The sequence below is a fragment of the Numenius arquata genome, chromosome 12 (genome assembly GCF_964106895.1).
Source record: "Numenius arquata chromosome 12, bNumArq3.hap1.1, whole genome shotgun sequence".
NCBI lineage: Eukaryota > Metazoa > Chordata > Aves > Charadriiformes > Scolopacidae > Numenius > Numenius arquata.
In genome coordinates, this window is record NC_133587.1 from 36,262,755 (window position 1) to 36,283,431 (window position 20,677).

At 39.6% G+C, this 20,677-nt stretch overlaps 1 protein-coding gene across 1 annotated transcript in view; it reads right to left on the reverse strand.

Moving 5' to 3' along the window:
- Window positions 1–5,151: 5,151 nt before the first annotated feature.
- Window positions 5,152–20,677, reverse strand: part of RBM33 (RNA binding motif protein 33) — a 95,169-nt gene continuing 79,643 nt past the window's right edge. The window contains exons 15-18 of the mRNA XM_074157636.1: window positions 19,133–19,339; window positions 17,487–17,675; window positions 6,402–6,490; window positions 5,152–6,206 (exon numbers count right to left, since the gene is read on the reverse strand). Of these exons, the coding sequence (XP_074013737.1) occupies window positions 6,158–6,206; window positions 6,402–6,490; window positions 17,487–17,675; window positions 19,133–19,339 (534 nt within the window). The 3' untranslated portion in view covers window positions 5,152–6,157. The remainder of the gene's footprint in view (window positions 6,207–6,401; window positions 6,491–17,486; window positions 17,676–19,132; window positions 19,340–20,677) is intronic.

Genomic DNA, 20,677 nt, shown 5'->3' on the forward strand with positions numbered 1-20,677 from the left:
GCAAAGCAAAACCGTTAAGCGATGCTTCTCCAGTGCTCTGGGATGGGCAGCATCTCCTGAGGTGTGACACCTGTAAAAGCAACCTCAGCTTCATATACCAAAGTCTGCAAAGAGAAGTACGGCACGATGTGCTTTCAGGGTGGGAGATCTAGGCTTCGGGTATCCTCAAAAAGCTGTAAGAACAGAAAATGGAGCAAAAGATGTAATGCACTCAGGAAAAGGTCTGCAGAAGTGAATAGCGAGTGAAAAGAGCAGGAACGTAACAGGGATACAACAAATATCTTTGTGGGAATGGAAAACTGGGGGCAAGTGACATGGAAATGAGTTAAAGCATATGGTTGATGAAAAGGGTACCACAGGGAAAAAAGAAAGTTGAGTTATTCTAAGGGCACTTTGTATCAATAAAAATTGCATGCAATGGTAGGGAAGATCAGCTGTGAATAAATGAGTGTTAGCGTCTCGTCTTTGCTGTATCTGTAAGTGAAAATGTGCATTAATTAGAAGTTAAACCACTGAAAGTCGTTTCGCCGCCTGCAAAAGAAATCCTGCAAAAAAATAGCTTTGTTAACATATAAATAGAAATAAAGTTAAAAGGTTCCAAAATCAGCCTGACAGACACTACGAAAAAATGCAATGCACATTAAAAAACCATTAGATGCACACAAAGAAAATCCTGAATCACTGAACGAACGTAACATTAATACAGCGGTGTTTGGTTTAAATTGCGATCTTCCAAGTGACTACACACAACATTGCAATACAGCCACATTGAACTGTACACAGGTTCTTTTACAAAAATATTCTTAATCTGTAATACTGTTTAAAATTATTTAAGTGGTAAAAGTCGCTTAACCCGAGTCCTGTTACATCAAATAAATGCAGTGTAACCTGTTAAAAAACAGTATATATGTATATATAAAGCCCATTTCCAGTTAGTTAGGAAAATCAGTGCATCCAACCAAGAAGTGAGAAAGCAACACAGGCACCTAAAGGACCCAGTGAGGTTAAACTTTCCCCTTGAGGTTTTCTTTAGTGCAATAAATACCATACTTTCCACCAAAATAAGCACAGAAGTAGGAAACGGAGGTGTTTTTTTCAATAAAAAAACCCCAACCCTGCAAAAAGCAGCGTTATAAAGAACAAAATGATCCTTCCCAACCATATTACACCAGAAGATGGTATACGTAAGGATCCAATATGAATCAGTGGTTTTGTACACAAGACTCTGTGCTCATGTGAATAACAAGTCATCTATAGCATTAAAAATCAGGTTACAAAAAAACCTTACATAAAATCCTTAGGATTTGATACTAATTAAAGATAAAATACTTCCAAGTATTATGTGTATGAATTAATTAGAGATTAAGGCACGATTTAAGGTAACATTGAAACAAAAGACCTATGTTACCCTAAATGACCTTTATAATATAGCTAACTGTCTGCTATCTGTGCAGTATTGGTTTCCTTCATATTTAATTTCTCATCCAACATGCTGCTAAAAAAAGATAAAAAGCACAAAAAATAATTTTAAAAAAAGGTTCGTGTCTGAACAAAAATGCCTTTTTCACAGTGAACAGGTGAAGCCAGATTTCTGCCTTCGAGTATCACGACCCACATAACAAACACAATACTACGCGAAGGACAAGAACACCACAATACTACGCCAGAGAACAAATCCAGGATATCTCCCGAGTTAAGACAAAAAACAGGCAAAAAAAACCACCCCAAAAATGAAAGCCCGCGCCCTCCCGCCCACCCTCTCACCCCAGCTCTAAAGGCAACGCACCCACACACACATACAGACACGCAGTTACTGCGGGCAACGATGGGGAGCGCCTACAGCAGCTTCTGGGAGAGCTGCACAATTTCAAGCTACACAGATAAAAGATAACTATGTTTAAAAAAAAATATTAAAAATTCAGCACCAAGTTTTTTTTCTTATTCCAAATAGCTAGATTACGTTAAGGAAAAATGATGAAGACCTTCAAGGTTACTCTGAAATAACCTACAGTTTTGTAAAAAAATCTCTCATCTTGCAGCGGAAACCTACCATCAAAGAACTAAAATGCACGGTCTGCTTGGCATTTTAATGGCTAGAAAGAATTTTATTTTTTTTTTTACAGAAATTTGGATATCTGAAGTAAATCATCAGAATTAAACTAAGGAATAAACTAGGTATCTGAAGGTACTTCACAGATGCGGTGCCAGAATTTACTCTTCTTTCACGAAGTCATATTGGAGATGTGTGTGGGCCCAGAACAATATCCCTGTCTGAAGTTTTTCTCTACCACTACTTAGAGTTAAGCATTTGCATGGCAGCTCCTCCTCCAGCTATGAAGATGCTACGGACCTGTCCTCCTCCTGCCTTGCACCAATGACACCGAGCTTTGCAAACACTGCACATGGTTCCATCATACAGTTTATGTGCCACACCAGTTGCTAACATTGCGATGAATCAACGTGTTACATGACCAACTTGAATTACGTGTAAAACCAAAATATCCCCAACTTTTGAGAACAATATTACACGACAGACCTAATTTGTACTTGGTACAGCACAACGGAACAAACTTAGAAACCCCATGCCTTGGTCTGACAGTGCACTGTATTTCCCCTCAAAAGTTAAAGGACAGAGATATATTTTTTTAAATAAAAAAAAAAAAAAGTAGAACATTCTAATAAAACACCACAGATCATAACGGGCAAACCAATCTTTTAGTCAAGGCAAAATACGATTAGTTATGAAGTGAATTCTCCAGTGCTACAAGAAGAAAACAAAATAATTTGAAAAAAAAAGTTGGCTCCATATAATCACCTATTGGAGTTGCCTATAGAATCATTATAAAATTATGCTAATAAAAATTGAACAAATAATACACAGATCAGGATATATGTATTGACTTACTAGCATCTTTATAAAAATTTGAAGATATACACAAAAACACATCAACATTTATGGAACTGTATCCATTAAACTTAGATAAGACAACACAAAAAACTAACAAATAGCTAAGATGTGGTTGACTGTAAGCACTTCGAGTAACATTTTAATTTTAAAAGGTCAATTATTTACATACTACATTAAATGCCTTTTTTTTTTTTTTTGCATTTTGCATTTTGCGTTGTATTTTGAATGCATGATAAAGAAAGAACAAGATAATGGTTGCAACAGATCTTCCAGGAAAGTTAACTTAAGATGCTCAGATTTAACTATATGCTGAAAGAGAACATGGCAAGAACACGTCCGTCTAGCTTTACCTCTACTTCCTTTGTGGTTTTTTGGGAGGAGACAACAAATGGATCTAGAAGAGCTGTATCGTCCAAACTGATCATTGCCAAGAGTTCCACTTTTAAGTTGGGATTTGAGAACTAACAAAACACAAAACATCTGAACAAATGACTCACCTAATCGCTATGTTTGCTACTGAGTTATTAAAGATATTAGAGAGATATGGTGACAATACAGGGTGTGAGTATGTATGTATGTGTATAATAAAATGCATATAGACATACATACATATATATATAGTATGTTTACATATAGTCAGATACCCAGGCACTGCAATGAGCAGCTAAAATCACCAGCAATCCGCCCGTCCTCTCTCTATGCACAAGCAATAATCTACTGCAACCGCCTTTAAAGAGGATGGGTCTAGTCATTAAACAGGCATTGCTTACTTTGCCTCCTATATTTAAATAGATATGAGGCGATTTCGTATCTGTATTCCAAAGCCACACATTTGTCTCAAAATAAGGTTTTTTTAAATAAAAAACACCAACTGAATAAAAATTCTTAAAACTTAGGTTGGCTGAACCTCAGCCTCTTTGGGATGGATTCAAAACCCAAAGCAGGAGCGTTTCTACAAACTTCTTTGACTTTTGAATCAAACCCATATTCTCAGGCTCCAAGAAACCCTCTAACCCCAATAACATTTGCTTCTGACAGGACAGCTGATCAACTGCAGATGTTCCTACTGCTGAACTCAGCTGCTGGCCTGTCTGCTCTCTGCATCTAACCCAGATCCCCAGACACGCACTACTGTCGCTCCTCTCCGAGATGTCTTCCCATCCTTCTCACCACAGAGGAGCTGCTCCCTAACAGTCGGATGAGTAACTGTTTAATGACTCGTTTTAAAAGATAAGCATTTATTTCTTAAAACTGAAAATGGCATAACCTGGGGAGGCAGCATAGAGGTCCTAGCGCTCGCAGTGCGAGGAGTTCACCAGCACGGGGCACATCACCTCGCACGAGCCTTCAGGGTCGGCTCCCACCAGGCACTTCCTACCTGCGGCTCATTCTCTGTCCCGGGCTTGGGCCCACCCTGAAGCACTAATAGCACTTTACATGGAGCAATTGTGCTGGATGTTATTTAAGGATTATGCATAAATAGTGAAACTACAGATGGGTGTAAAGCTCACTTCCATCCAAAAATTCTCATGTTGTTACTGCGTCTCATCACTATGTTGTAAATGGGCTTAGACTATTTCAATTTTTTCCCCAGTGCAGTATTTCTGAAGCACCACATTATTCTGCATTATTTCAGTGAACAAAGAACAGTTTTACCTATAAGACTTTTGACAGTATTTATTATTGAATCATTATTTTTAGTAACTTTTACTTAATTGAAATTCTGGACCAAAAGTGTAAGAAAGCCAATTAGGTCTTTGTGACTTGGTTACCATTAACCTTTAAAAAAATAAAAATAAAAATAAATCTATGTTACTATAAACTTGCTTAGTTCATCCTTCCACACTTGACATGCCTATTTTGGACCCCATTCACAGCTGTTTCGTTACATACCAACAGTGTTCTTCTGCGGTCAGTCAGGTAACAAACCTATAAGGTTTCTGTAAGTGTGTCCCCCCCCCTTCAAATAGTGGATGGAGTGCTTAAGAGTATTTCTAAAATAAAGGACAAAGCAAGAACTCACAGTCTAAAAACTAAGGAAATGTTCATAAAAACTGGAATCAATATAAAGATGACATTTTAATAAGTTTATTCAGAAGTAACTGAAAAAACCTGTTCCTTTGGCAACACCATCTAGATGGTTCTAACCAAAAGGAATTATTATGGATTTTACTTTGAATAAAATATAGGCTCCTTAATGTTTGCATGTAATTTTTGGGAACTGCCACGTTCACCAGCAGATTCACAATGTCTTTATAGTCCTGTATTTATTGGGAACAACAGATCAAACCAAGTCCTTTCAGTTATGGGTTTCTTATGATTCAGCATTAGTCACAAAATAAACCTCAAAGAAAAAAAACCTAATCAAAAGAAAGCATTCGGCAATCATGAAACACTAGCCCAAATGAACTATTAGGAATGCACCGCTCTTCCTGTGTAACATTTTTGAAGTGAGCCACTAAATATTTCTTTTTCCTTGTATCTGGCAACGTCATTTAAAACAACCTAGTTACAACTTGGGAGTTCACTACCCCACGATGCTACTGAAGGGCAAAGATTCTTGCTTTTAAAAACCAAGGGAAAATACAGCAATGTCATTCCTACGCAGAGTTTTATGGAATAAGTGGAGCTGGAAGGAGAAGATGGAAGTCTGTGTTGGAATAGAAAAATGCAAAGACAGACTTAACATATTTACAAAGATCGAAACTACAATTTTCCAGTGTCACCTCCAAAGCTTCCCAGCGTACTGCTATTCGGTGAAGTAGACCACGTTTAAATCTAGGCAAGAAAACCTTCTGTGCTCTCCGATATACAACGGAACTAACGTGTTTTGTTTAGAAAAGTGAGTTTCCATTCAAATACCTCGCACTGAAGATAAGAGCAACCATTATCAAATATTCTTTGCTATGAAGAAAGTTTTTAAATCTTTCGATGTATACGTTCTCTCTCAAGTCACTGTGGTCACACAGTAGGATCTTGAAGAACAGTGTCTACATGCATCGAGAGCATTTTGAAAAGAATTCTGTAGTTCCACGTGGTTACAACAGAACGTGAACAAACCGAACAGAAATTCCACCTTTGCAGATCCTCTCAAGTTCAGCTCTTCTGGAGGACATCTTGCTGCTCTCTGTAGTTCAACACAGCAATTAAAGACTAAGCTGAAAGTTCAGAACCCGATGGTTTTGCCACTGCGTCTTGTGCAGCTCCACAGTGCGCTTCTGTTAGTGTCAGGGTTTCTCTCAGCAGACATCACTCAACTATCAGTGCCACGTTTATGTGGGACAGATCTATCATGTGCCTGTTAAAAGTTAAAAGAAATATAAACCTGGTACTCAAACCGATTCTAGGGGTGGGGAACAGACAAGGAGGTTCTGTGAAGGTCACTAATAAACAGATGCTTGATTGGCTTAAGAGAAACACTGAGCAGAGGAGACTGATTTAATCTTTGCAGGGAGGCAAGGAACCGAGGCGGCAGCAGAGCTTAATTATTTACCTGTGGAATTTCTGTTGAAATGCTAAAGCATGTGCTGGCTCCTTAAATTTTGCTATGGCTTTCCGTTGCTGAGGAAGCATCTGTAAACTCTGCAGAGACAAAAAGCCAAAGTATATGTTTAGTATTCACTTAGAAGTTCCCTTTAAATTAATTTTGCATCAAACTCATTGAAATTTTGTCATATTTCTTTTCTCAGAAACACTTATTGGTGTCCAGGGAATGGAAAGACACTTCTGAGACTGCAGTCGGGGACGCAGCTGAAGGTGTTTGAGCATTAAGCAACTGTACTAACTGGAAAACCCAGACCATCACTCATTAAGCAAAGGTGACAGCTCTTCAATTCGATCCATACAGATGAACCAAACCCTGCAGCCAAACTCTCACCAACTGAAACATTCAACTGGGCAGAGCTCAACTTCACACACAAGCACCTGGAGTCATTCATCTCATGTACATTAAAGGATTTGGGACTTCCACAGGTTCAACAGGACAGAAACAGGAAAAAAGTGATAGGTTTTGGTCCCTAGACTGTATATCCTCACACTATTTTAACAAAAACAAGTGGGTAGCTTTTAACAGACACTAACAACCACATGACCCTGGATGAGATGACTTAAGTCACCACTTCCAAGTCCTCCTAGTAATGGGAAACCATGGAACACACATCTGCCCAGACAAGTCCATGGGATATGTGCTTCACATACCCCGAGAGCGGCATTTCACAATGCTATAGCTATCAAAAAAGCCCTGTGTGGTATTGTCTCCAAAACAACAGCATGTCTCAGTCAGGGCTTTGGAGAACTCATGTCCTTGCTCCCCGTTGCATCAGGAAAAGTCCAGGCAATGCCAAGATGATCCAGGAGAGCGGTCCTGTGATTCCAGTATCTCACAGCAGGTTTTGGATGTTTAATGGCCTACACTGCAGCATGGTCAAGACAGAATTCTGATTCAGACACTGTTCTGACTCAGCATCCTGTTCCCAGTTGTTCTTTTGGCTTTGAGTGCAAAATTAAAGAAATCCTAACATTTCTTCTGTGCATAAGTTCCAACATAAAGCCAATCCAGTTTTGAACTGAGCTTTACATATATATATATATATATGTACACACACACACATACACATATAGGAACCTTAAAACTTTTCTAGATTTCATTATAACCTCCTGGTGGTTACATATAAGCATAATTCTCTGCTCCTGCATCTCTCCTGGAATGCAGCAGCATCCCCTCACGTTTGGATGATTCCAGCACTCTGATGACCTAAGTTTCACCTGAAAAAACTCTGTATCATCATCTAGACTATTAAAACACATACTACATATCTTTACACTAACAACTATTCCTTGGGAAGCTATGTACAACCCCACTTATTGATACATTTTAAGGGTGACATACTTTGAGATCTCTCAGTGAATGAATTCTTAATACAACTGATGTCTTCCCTGTTCACTCAATCTAACGCAGCACTTTAAGCAAGACATCAAATGCCTAGATGAAATTTGCTATTAGAATTGCCTACTTATATCTTCTTTGAACAGGTAAGACTCTTGTTGATAAGATGCTTATTTAATAAGAGCCATGGTGCCTGATAGTCATATTGCTTTGCATTCAAGCCTGACAATTCAGCTCTAGGCTCTTTCTGTAACCTACCTATCTGGGATTTTGAAGTTATTAACTTTGGCAGTAGCTACCTTGGACCTTTCTTGTAATTGACAGGAAACTTCCCACTCGCCAGGAAAGTCACAGAAGTGACTAATACTTCCATCGCTCTTGTGATTTCTAAGTGAAAGCTGAGGAAAAGTTAAACGATTCAGCAAATCTGATGGGCTTCAGTGGGTTACCTGCACTGTATAGTTTTTGGAAAGCTGCCAGGAGGGAAAGGTTTAGCTAAGTCACTGCAACTTCTTAGTTTCTGAGCTGGTAGGAATGAGATTGATCTTTAAAAAAACAAAACGCTTGGCAGATGATTTTGGGTTGTTTTGGTTTGGTTTTTGGTGGTTTTTTTTAGTTGTGGGGTTTTTTTTGTTTGTTTGTTGTTTTTTTTTTTTAAATGAGAAAGCTCTTGACAAGGTTAATCACATTTTATCAATGAGAATACAGCCATGCTGCACAAACCACCAGTCAGTGAAAGACCTTGGACAAAGCTCAGTTCTCCTGGAGGTTATCCGCTGGAGTGGGTGAAGGAGGTGCTCAAGTATGTGTTCTCCTCTCTGCTTGATGTCACTTTATTATCATTTACAGAACTGTATCTAGTACACATTCTCTTGACACCACTTTTCTGGCTGAAAGGACTAAGTAAGTCCTACCACTAAGGACTAAGTTTTGAAGGCTAAGAATTAATCACAGCCATTAAATAAGTTTTAGAAACAAGAGATTTTTAAGAGCTGGCGGGGGGGGGGGGGAATATCTCCGAATTCCAATTTAACAAAAAAAAAAAAAAAGAGAAGCAAATCTGTTCCTTTCAAAGAGAGAAAAAACTATTTCAATCACTGAAAGGACAAATACTTCAGAGAACAGCGGGACAAAAGGTGGTGAAAAAGAACCCGGGGCTGCATCCCTTCAGCTGTACCCTGCATGTCCTGCTGTCACCTGCTGCTCTCCCCTCTCCTGAACCATCTCCAGCCCAACAACAACATCAGGTCTCACTCAACAACCACAGGAGATTCTCCCAATGCTTTATGCTTTGTGACCCCTGTTGTGATCAGCTGAAGAAGACAAGCTGCATTTAGTGACCTTTTCCACAATAATTGAGCTATTACTGTATTCATATTCTTGAGGTGCACAAAAGCAAAATGTGATTTTACAGTTTATACAGTAATAATGATGAATTATTAAGAAGCTGCTCGGTAATTAGTATATAAAAAAATTAACTAAAGGAAGACATTCTGGTATAGTGCAGACTTATTAGCAAAATTAGACAAAGTATCTAAATCTTATTATAGACAACTTGCACTTTCATGTGAATTAATAATGTTTACTGACTGACTAGTTTGGATATTATGTCACAGCCTGTTCTTACTGCCTTATTTTCCAAAGCAAAAATACGCAATCAGAACACTAAATATACTTTAATTCTAACACTCAATTGCTTTGGCAACAAGGCATTGATTCTTGACTAAGTCTATTGAAAAGCATCTTTATAAGATTTAATTTCACTTGTCAATACAGACGACTGTGGAAACAAAAAGCCAACCCATCTGATCCTTCACTGAACTGCCCAAACACCACCCCTGGCTGCCTCGCTGCTGGGCCACGTAATTTCCAGCATCAGGGTCTTCTCAACTACTGCAGTTACATGTTACAAGCTCTTCTTGCATGATTCTCTGTATAACTAAATCAACTAATCTAGTATTTGTACATTTTTAGCTACTGACCCTGTTTACTTCTGAAGTTAATAACAATTATTTGCAATTACTACATGTTCAGAGTTGAGGGTTTTTTTTTTCAGTTAATATCTAATATCATGACCAGAAACTACATGGTTTTAAAGGAAGCAATTAAGTCTAATTTTTGGCCTAGCAACCTCACTGGCTGTTAAACCTTCTGCTTGAACCATGAAATTATGGATGTTTTTCCTACACATCACCACACAAGAAGCCTTGAAGCACGAGCTAGCTATAATAGCAAGAGGCCGGTAAGATCACTGCCAAAGGAAAGTGGGAAAAAATACAGATCTGAGAGGAAAAAAAAATAAAATAAATCCTCAGTGTGTGAAAATTAGGAAGAAGCACAACAATTTTTAATCCTGAAGAAAATATTTTTGCTTGACAACGTTTAATATGGGCAAGATTTACAAAATTCTAATTTGCTCAGAAAAGGTTTTGTCCATCATTTGAACCAACAAATCCAAATGGACCAACAGAGAGTCTATGCAAAAATATCAGTCCTTTGTGAGAAGTGCTAGCCCTCCTGCAACACCACATTCCCCAAAATACCACCAGGATTGCCACAGGGTGACCTGTTCCAGGTTCAAGTCCTTAACAGCTCGTGCTACGGCTGAGACTCGAGTGCTGTAACACAATTGTTTTGCATACTATTGGTGGTAAGTTGTTTGGGGTTTTTTTTCCTTACAAAAACTAGAAGACTTCTGGTTTATACTTTAAGGCTTGAGTAATACCCTACTGTATGTTAAAGGCAGACACAACTGAATCTATATTAAATCCTTTTTTCAATAATGCTTAGGTACAGTCAGTACCACAGATTAATGACATTTTAAAAAGTAACTCAGTGTGTTGGCTTTAGACCTGAAGTAATATCACAAAGAAGCTAAGAGCATCAGACAGGTCTTCATATAGTACTAATGACAGCTGTTCTCCCCTTTTCAAAGAACACACAATACTAAAGTAATCCTTAGTCTTATGATCTCCATTATAATGATAAAAATATGAATCTCTTTCCCAAAGCATCATGCCTCATTAGGAATTTGATCTGAATTTAGTACTACTCTGTTACCAACTGATTTGCAGGATGCCAAAGGCCAGTCAGGGGATGCAGGAAACAGCCAACCACGCAGCGCTGCCTCTGGAGACGGGCTGGTTCTACTGAGCATCACTTCCGATTTAACAAGAGGACACTCACGTTTCCTCCACAGGAGATTTCCCTGTTGTCACTCTGTGCTCCACTAGAATCTCCTTCTATCATGAATTCCTAAACTGAAATATCACAATCCTTCCAAACGTCACAGCTCTCAGCAAACAACTTCATTCACATCTTCTCTTTAAGTTGACCTAGTCAGACGTTCACCAGAGGATGAAAACCCCTTCCCGGATCCACTCAGGTGTAAAGGATTGACAATACACACAATAACTTCCAAGGGATTTCAAATGACTGGTTACTTTACAGATTCAGGCATACGGATATACTGTACAGCACTTCCTGAGACAAGCCTGAGATTAGGGGTATTCTGGGCATGTTCCCATTTGACTCTGGAGAACAGAGATTACATTCTGACATATTCCCAGCATTAAAAATAAAATAAAATAAAAAACAACCCCGTTTTAGACTGAGGAGTATTTTGTATGGAAAGGATTTAGGCAGCATAGAGTTCATACTGATTTTTATTATATTTTTTTTTCTGCTTCCTTAGGCACTGCCGTGGGAAGATGCAGATCTTGTGTGCAATGGAAAATGAAACAAAACCAATAAATATTTCATGATCGCTCATGCTTTAGATTGAGAGTCTGCCTACAACTGTTTTAAAACATGCTATATAATTCAACAATCAAAAAAACCCAAACATCAGAAGCTCTAGTTTTTTCTGCAACTGAGCTATTACCAGCGACTAAAGCATGAATATCATAAAAGGACCGTCCCCTCTGCAGACATTTATTTAGGCTTGCAGACCTGCACTGCGCTCAAATTTCTCCTTTACACATGCTCTGTCATGAAATCTATACTTTTACAATATCAATGAAAATAATACTGAAATAGCCTGTATGATAACAGCAGCACAATAACGTCTAGTTAACTTTCACTGCAAAACAAAGCCTTGAGACGAGCAGTGGGACATCCATGAGCAGAAAGCAAGAGATCTCTTGCAGAAAGCATATATCTTTGACACCAAAAACTTTTTGAGGTTACACAGAGAGGAAGACATTAAAAGGGAGGTAACAGAGCACTGGGAGGTAGAAACCAAGCAGGTAGGAATGAGACTGGAGCAAGCACTCATTTCAATTACAGAAGACACACGAGAAATAAAAGTTTCCTTCTTTACTTCATTTCTTTCACTGAAGTAAATGGATTACCTAATAGACCATACATTCAGTTCATCAGTGAGTTTGGGACCAGGAGTGACAGTCCACACAAAGCTCCTAATAAAGGGTCTGTGCAAAAAGAAAGTGTAAACTTTGCCAACCAACATCATCTCCAGTGCGTGATCCAATCTGCTCTGCAACAAGTCACATACCAGCACGGCAGGTGCTTTCTAAAAAGAAAGATTGGATTCTATTATTCTTCCCTCCCATCAGTAAATGCAGACAGATTTTTATTACTGTCACAGTCTCCTGACACCTGAAGCATCTTCCCTGGGAGCAACACTTCCTAGCCATTACCAACAGGCACAGAGGCTGGAACAGAATATATTTATTTCATCCTCAGCTGTTGCAACTGATCTCTTCCACCTTCTGTCCCTCCTTCCTGCTTTTCTGCCACTTTTGACTTCCTACTCTCCGCCTTTAAAAGTGCTCAGCTTTCCATCTCCATATGCAAGATGAGACGAGAAGGAAGGATCTTCTCCTATCACGGAGATGGGCACCTCTAGCTCACATACTGCTCTACAGCAGGGCTCAACTGGACAGGCTTAATACGGAGCTGCTCTTCTTCCAAGGATGGAGCAGGACTGCCCATGTCTTCTCCCACAGTCGGTGGAGCTGGCAAAAACTCTTGGTTGAAACTGTTTATACAGGTAGGAAGACCACACAGGTCACCACGCCAGCCTTGCGCGCCTCGTGTGCTGTGTCACACAGGGAACTGCCCTGCTGATCCTGGCGGAGCACTCATGTTCTGGGCACGCTCATCATTTCCACTGACAAGCCTTTAAACTAAAAATAAAGTAATTGATTTTGAACAGTGTCAGTGCAGACAGCTGCCTTTACCCTAACTGAGCACTAGGTAGCACTGTCACTCTAAGAAAGCAAAGAAAAGCACATCAACATGGCTATTGTTTTTCCCTTCTGAGACCAGAAAAGAAAGGACTGCGTTATCAGAGTAAAACGTGTATTTGTAAAACTACTCAAAATACACCTATAATCGCAGCATTCTCGTCACCTCTAATATGCAATTGTGGAGTTTTTTGAGATTTTAATTTTCTTTTTTTTTTTTCACATCAGAATTTATGATCTTAAGCCTTCACAAAGCAATACCGCGATTTTGCGCTGATGTTATATATTTGCAACTATTTGATGTATGAAAACATGATTAAAGATGATGATGGAACAACCTCCACGGAACGATCACTCAGTATTCAAATTATCTGGAGATAACTCCCCTCTCCCTGCCATCATCCTAAAAAAAAAATAATAATCTGAAGGTGACAATAACTAGTTGAACACAAGTCTCTTTAGACAGTATAAACATTAAACCCAGACTCAAGAGCACCAAAAAAAATGCACTGGGTTTTTCATGACCTTTGCAACTTATTAGTAATCTACTTTGGCAAGTGGTTCTGGATGGATGTGTACTGAATGTCACTGCTCCAGCGCGGTGCCCAGGAGGCTCTAGTTTGGTGGTGTGCTCAGGAATCTTCTGTACTTTCCAACACTTTGGAATGCGTAATTTTATTTATAGTAGGCAATTATTTTAGATTCAGCAGATTTTACTGCGGGTACATTTTTTATATCTGGAAGCTTATCTTCTCCAGAAAGAGTTTGAAAGCAAACCATATGTTGAAAGGAAGTACTTTTCCTGCTACTTTAATAATGCCTGAGTCGTAAACTATGACAGCTATGCAGCTATGACTAAGGGGCTGTTCCTGGAGCCCCAAAGATTTTCTTGTACTCACTATCTTGAGAATCTTAATGGTATTTTTTCTCCTATGTTAATAAGAGAGCAGCTTTAATGAAGCAAGGATGAGAATTAACGAGTCTTTAGTGATTAGGCAGTAGAGGATATTTCAAAGTTCATATACAGGAAAAGATAATTTTCTCCGTTTCTAAAGTAGTGAAGGGAAAAAATGCTGAATTTACAACTTCAACTGTAAAAGTCTCCTTCATCTTCTCTTATGCATGCCCAGCTGTCCCCAAACCCTGGCTCACAGAACAATCACCTGAATGAAAGCTGATGGCAAAGCTAGAGAGTGCTGAACATCATACATTGAGGGAAGTTTTCAACTTCCCAAGATTTGTGCAAGGTATTTGTATCTTGATAATGATAGTGACATGAAAAAGCTAAAAATGAAAATCCAACCCTTTTGCGCCCAGAAAAACAAAGTAATCTCTTCCTCCCCATTCACTCAACTGGCATAGACTTTTCCCATAAATACATTAAAACTTTCTGTTATGCCAGGAAAGATCCTCTTCCTGAGACAACACATGCAGGATAAACTGCAACAAAATCAGGAGCCAGACTATGTATTTGAAAACAGGAGCTGGTGTGGAATCAATTGCTCTACAGGTACACCAGTACAGAAGGTGCAGATTAAGCAGAGGTCCTGTACCAGATGGGACAAGTGCTCGCAATCTACTCTTGTTGTCGAAGAGCTGAGAGATCACTGGGAGCATTTCTTCTCCTTCTCTGGGTGCTACTGTTCAGTGCAGCCATTCCCACGTTCATGTCCGGACTGCAGCAGAAACTGATACACAAGAGGCAATATTCAGGCGTAGGAACTGCGTTTGCATGTTGCTTTGAAGCAAGATGCTTGCGTACCATTAGAGGCGTACGTCCTATAGTTTGGGAATCTTTACCTTAAACCAGGGCTTTGGTATTGGATAACCAGCATGTGTCATTTCAAGACACCAACCAGGCAAGAAAAAAATTAAGTTCTGATTTTGATTTGAAATATCTTTTACAATTGCAAAAAACAAGCATGAGTTTGACATGTGCCCTCTACCCTCCATGAAAAATAAAATTCAAGAAACTGATGTCTCAGAGTTCAGCTCATTAAGGAAAGTTTTGCTGAATATAGTCAACAGCTATAGACAGGATATACTACATCTTAAAGACTCACCTTCCCCTCCTCTCTGTCTCTTGTACTCCCATCTGAATCAGCTAAAAACATAGGCACCTTGCTTAATTTCCAAAAAAGCAGCTAGAATTTCTCACCTGCTGTTTGCTCACAACAGCCATCTCCCCAGATCCCTTCTATTTCAGTTCATCAAGCTGCAACGCTTCATCTTAGAAGATCAGAGCTCTGCACTGTCCGAGATCTCTTTGCTCTGGTCACGGCCATGACCTGTCGTTGCCTCTCAGTTTTTGTCCTCACGCATGAAACCCCCAAAGCCCACCTGGCAAGGAACCCTTCCATTCACTACTCGGCTCTCCTTCAAGTGGCTCACTTCTGCTCTCCTCATTGGAAGTCACTGATATGAAATGTATTTTCAAGGAAGAATGAGGAAAGTACCAAGCAGAGCATTCCTCCTCTGTCACAGAATCCTCACCATTTCCAGTTGCAGGGGAATTTGTACAGCAATGAGCACAAACACTAGAAAAAACCCCATTAATTTATAGCCACAAGAAAATCCACTTTTGCATTCTGGGATTTTGACCCCTTTCAAAATGTAGCACCGTCTGTACAGAAGTGTTTACTGTGAACAGCAACACAAACGTTTTTTCAAACATTTTGTTTTCAGTTATTGTCTTACAAGGCACTTGAAATTGCTGCTGCCTCTTCCTCGTTTGCCGTCTTAACTCTTCTGTGGTACATCACAGTACGATGAAAAAAGAAAACCCCAAAAGACTTAAATATTGCATATGGTGGTCCCAGTCTCATACTCTTCATACAAAAGGGTCACTTCACCCCCACATATCTCACTATCCACACTTGTGAAACATTGTCCAGTCTAAAACAAGCCAGGAAATTTCTAGCTTTCTACAAGTCAGACTTGAAATTCAAGGGCAGAGTTCGCACAAAAGCCTTCTGCATCATTAACTAAATTCATGCATCTCTTTCAAGTACTATTTCTAGATCTCTGATGAGGTGAAAACAGATGAATATTTAGAAACCATAATTTCCAAAGATACAGCTGATGCTGCTGCAAGAATACAAGTTCTGTAGGGCACAGGGATGTATCAAATCCCACTGGAAAATTAGTTGTCGGTTTTTTTCCTGTAAGTACATCCTTCTAAATTGGTCTGTGACATTGAGTTGAGAGACCAGAGTTTGGAGTCTGCTATGAAACAGCAAGTACCGAATAAATTTTTTAGCACATTCTCAATAACTTCTCTCAATTGTGAGTATTTCCTAGCAGGTTTTCTATTAATCTCCTTCTAATATTCTCATGCAAGATTTAGCAAGTAAACACTGAATAAATGTGCTTTGGAACTGTATGAATAATTTCCTAGAGTACTACAGAACATGAAGGGACAAAGTATTTTGTGAGAATATTTTTGCTTTCACAAACAAATTAAACCTCTCTGAATTGACGACTTAAATAATTCAGCATTATTCCATTTACTGAATTGGGAAGAAGTGAGGCAGAGTGTACATCTTTAGGAGAGCAGTATATTTTGCAACAGAGAGATGATCCCACTAATAAAGAAGTCTCACAGCATAGCTCCAACCCATGCATTGCAACTATCTGAAAATGCTGATCCTGTCAAAAGGAGCACCCAAAAGTGAAAAAAAAAAAAAAAACCCAAGGAAAAAAAATTCTCATCTGTATGTTTCAATATTCATTGACTGATACTTTCAAATGTATTAACAATAAATCAGATAGGGTCTCCTAAGCTCTTCAGTGCTTTGAAAACCTCCTGTTTTCCTAAAGTGACTTGAAGCGATACATCAGTTCTGTGAGGCAGTTTACAAACAGAAGCTTCGGAGAGAGTGTGTGTGTGTGTGTGTGTGTGTGTGTTACAACGTCGCTCACAGGCCCCTCCTAAAGGGAACTTTCTTAAAAAAAAAAAAATTATAAAGAAAATCCTTCAAAGGAGACTGCATTTTCATCTGAAAAAGTAGATGGTGCTACATGGTACAAGATGACCAGTACCTAGTGGAGATTAAGTGCTCCTACCCCAGGACTGCAATGACAGGAACAGGTAAATGTTAAACAAAGAGGGCAGATGCAAGTCAACAATAAAAAAAAGGAGAGCAGCCAAAACATATTTGCTTTGATACAATCATTTGGCTTAAACAACATCATAGAACCCACATGCTTATATCGTCTAAGAAAACAACACAGATAGTACAAGAACTCCAAAATGAAGGAGACTTTTGCAGCAGGAACGTGATGGTTAGCACAATCCTACCGTACCTCCCATGCCGCAATATCATCACGTGCTTGTCTTTGCTACCAGGTGTAGCGTGGGTGGGTGGGGGTGCCTTCAAACATAAATTACCAATAAACACACATTGTATTTAGTGTCAGGGAATTAATTGAGCTTTCCGGAATGAAAGCCTTTTGGCACAAAAATGATAAAGCGAGGTTGACCTACCTGAATGGGTCCCACTGACATCAGCAGGTTTTTCAGTTGGACATCAGTAGTTGATGAAGAAAGCCCTTCAACTGACACAATACAAGGCTGAGGTTTGCACTCCACCACTCGCAGGTTCTGTTTATTTGGCATCAAGCGTCCTCGGCCCATCTGGCCTGCTACTCCTCTGCCTCTCCCGTGCATAATGACCTGCCAACAACAAAAGTAACGGTATTTTGATTTACTTACCTAGTGCTTCTGCTCGCCACATTTGACAGACGATACAAAAGTTGGCGATTTACTTAAAGACCTGATTAAAGTAAGCCTTGATTTAAAACAGCTTGTTGCTGTTTGCTAATTTGAAAGGCTACGTATTAACATATTCATCCACTGCTTATGCAAACCTTTTTTTAGAAGGTAGTGAGCTATACACTGGGGTTTTTTTTATATATATATATATATTTATTTATTTATTTTTTTTGCATTGAGGCTAAAAGTTTCAGCATTAGCACAGATCAACCAAGCACCGGAGGGTCTCAGACCAAAATATATAACCTAGTTTTCAACACTGCTCACATTAGCAGCACGCGTTCAGCTCCCATATTCTGAGTCTGGCCAAAATAAAAACCAAACACTGATTCCACTCCCTTTTCTCAACCCATGGGTAAATTTAATGTACCCACAAGACCAGCAAACTGGTCTCCAGTCTCTATTGCTACCAACTCTTGGGCTGGTATCAGGATGCAGTACTTGTATATGGCAAATAACTTTAAAACAATTTTTATCCAAGTTCCTTTCCCCCAAATCCTGTAGGATCTGGCACCACAGTATCCTCTGGAGCAGGAAACGTGGATTTAATTCTTGTAAATTAAAGATTGACCAGTCAGAGAGAGGAAAAATAACAATGAAACAGAGTAACAAACATTAAGCAGAATTAACATAATTAACGCTTAACATTAACACTCAACACGGTTTCTCGATTCCTGCTTGGAAAGCCTATGGAGGGTAAGGACACACCACACCCCTCTGCATCAGCAAGGAAACTTAATCCTTGCATGAAGCAGGAAGATTACGGCCAACAGTTCAAAACCAAGATATAACTTAAGAGCCAAAATACCAGCTATTTTCAGGGAGCGTGCCAGTTTGCAAATGCAGAGAAGGCACATGCCAGTGCCACCAGAATCCTCTCCTGCCTCCTCCTAGTGCACAACTCCAGTTACGAGGTCACCAACCATTTTGAGCCACACCAACTTTGAGGATCGACCAAAGAGCATCCTGAAACAGTTGCTGTGTGCTCCTACGTATGCAGGAAACAGCAGCAATAAAAGCTTAAGCACATCTTCAGAAAAACTCTTGGTTTTAAAACCAGAAAGTATGTTGGACACCATCTCCCACAGCAGCTATCTTGGGACGCAGGCATTTCCCCCAGGGAGAGCTGTGCTGGCCGGAAAGTCAGCAGATGAGACAACCTGCAGGCGTCTCCAGTCTGTGCTGGGTAAAAACAGACCTCTCTAAATTAAAAGCTTTATACGCAATTATGCATCTCCCGGGTCATGCAGCCCTGCGCTAACAATTGGCAAACAGAACGCTCGTTATTAATAGAGCAACACAGCTAGACAGTAAAACTTCTAGCAGCAATATGCATCTAACAAAAAAAAAATAATCACCTTTTTAGGTTGATGGATTCCCTGGATGTTTTTGACTCCTTGAGGAGCTGGTGAATGGATCTGTGCCTGCTGCTGCTGTTGGTGCTGCTGCTGCTGCATTCCCTTTGTCAATGTGACCTTCCGCACTGGCTGCTGTTTCGGCTCCGGGGGTTGTTGAGGCCGCTGGGGCTGGCCCTCTGGGTGAAAAAAGCCAGCATCCTCTCCCCCCTGCTGAAATCAACAACACAACAAGCGGCTCAGTGTCCAGGCACTGCAAACCCTCGCCCTCAGCAGCCTCCTGCCACATCCAGCTCACTCGGCACCCACAGAATGCCCAGCGGGTTTCCCTGCTGAAGCAAACCGGCGGCCGTGGATCAGCCTGGAAATCCTGCTTCAGCCTAAAATAAATCCACAGTATCTGAAGTATAGTTTACCTCATTCAGACTTTGCTATAATTACAACGTTCAATAATGCCTTTTCATATACAGAGAAGCAAGGCGTTTTCACTTCTCCTTGCAAATCGTTCTTTCTTCCAGGTTTACATGTGAACTATGATGTGCATTAATTTTTTAATTTTTTATTTTTATTTTTTAAGAGAGACATACATATTGCAGGAGCAAAGAACTGTTAAGGTTGGAAGAACTAGGCAAATACTCTGCTCATCTTTAAAACTTCAACCTCTCTCTACTTAAAAAGTGGTATTTATTTTGAAGCGCATACTTATTCCACCAACTTCTACATCAGCAGCCTTTTAAGCAATCTCCTTCCTCAAACACTGTCCATACTTGGAACTGCTCTTCCCCAAGGATTTTTTGTTTGTTTTATAAAGCTCTTATTATAGATATTTATAGTCACAAGCACAACAGAACACCACCTCAGTGCCTGTCTCATCCAATATAGCTCTTTCCAGTACACCTCTCAGTGCAATCAAACACAGTAAAAACATAAGCTGAAAGCACCTGGAGAGAAATTAATCCCTTCCAAATAGCTCAGGTTTTTTTCTACAAACAGACAGGTGATTCCTGAATTTGTGTCCCACTGTCCAGATCAGATCAATCACTGAAAAACATCCCCCGGAGCAAGAGACAGCAGAGCCTGACAAAGATCAGGTACTTTTACATCTATAAACCGCATTATACTATTGCATGGTTTCAACAGCGGTATCCATACCTTGACTGGACTCCAACTTTAGAACTCAAATACTAGTGAACGCTATATCTGCAGGGGGAAGGCTTCGTCTAAGTCCCTAATCAATCTTGAGTAACCCTGCAAAAGCTCTCAAATAGAAGGTATGTCTAAAGGAAAAAAAAAATATGATGAAAGCGTCTTTATTTACACAGGGTTTTTTCCCTTTCCTTAAATATTCACAAGACAAAACTCCTTTGGCATCTGTAACATATGTCACGAACCAGAGGGCTCCATATTAACTGGCACATTTCTTGCAGATAAGGAGAAAAAATACAAAGCTGCTGAAGGAATAGGTTTATGTCTTAAGAGTGAGATTATCTTGGTTGAGAATATAAATCGTTATCTCTCTACTGGGTTTAAACAAAAGCCAAGCAAACA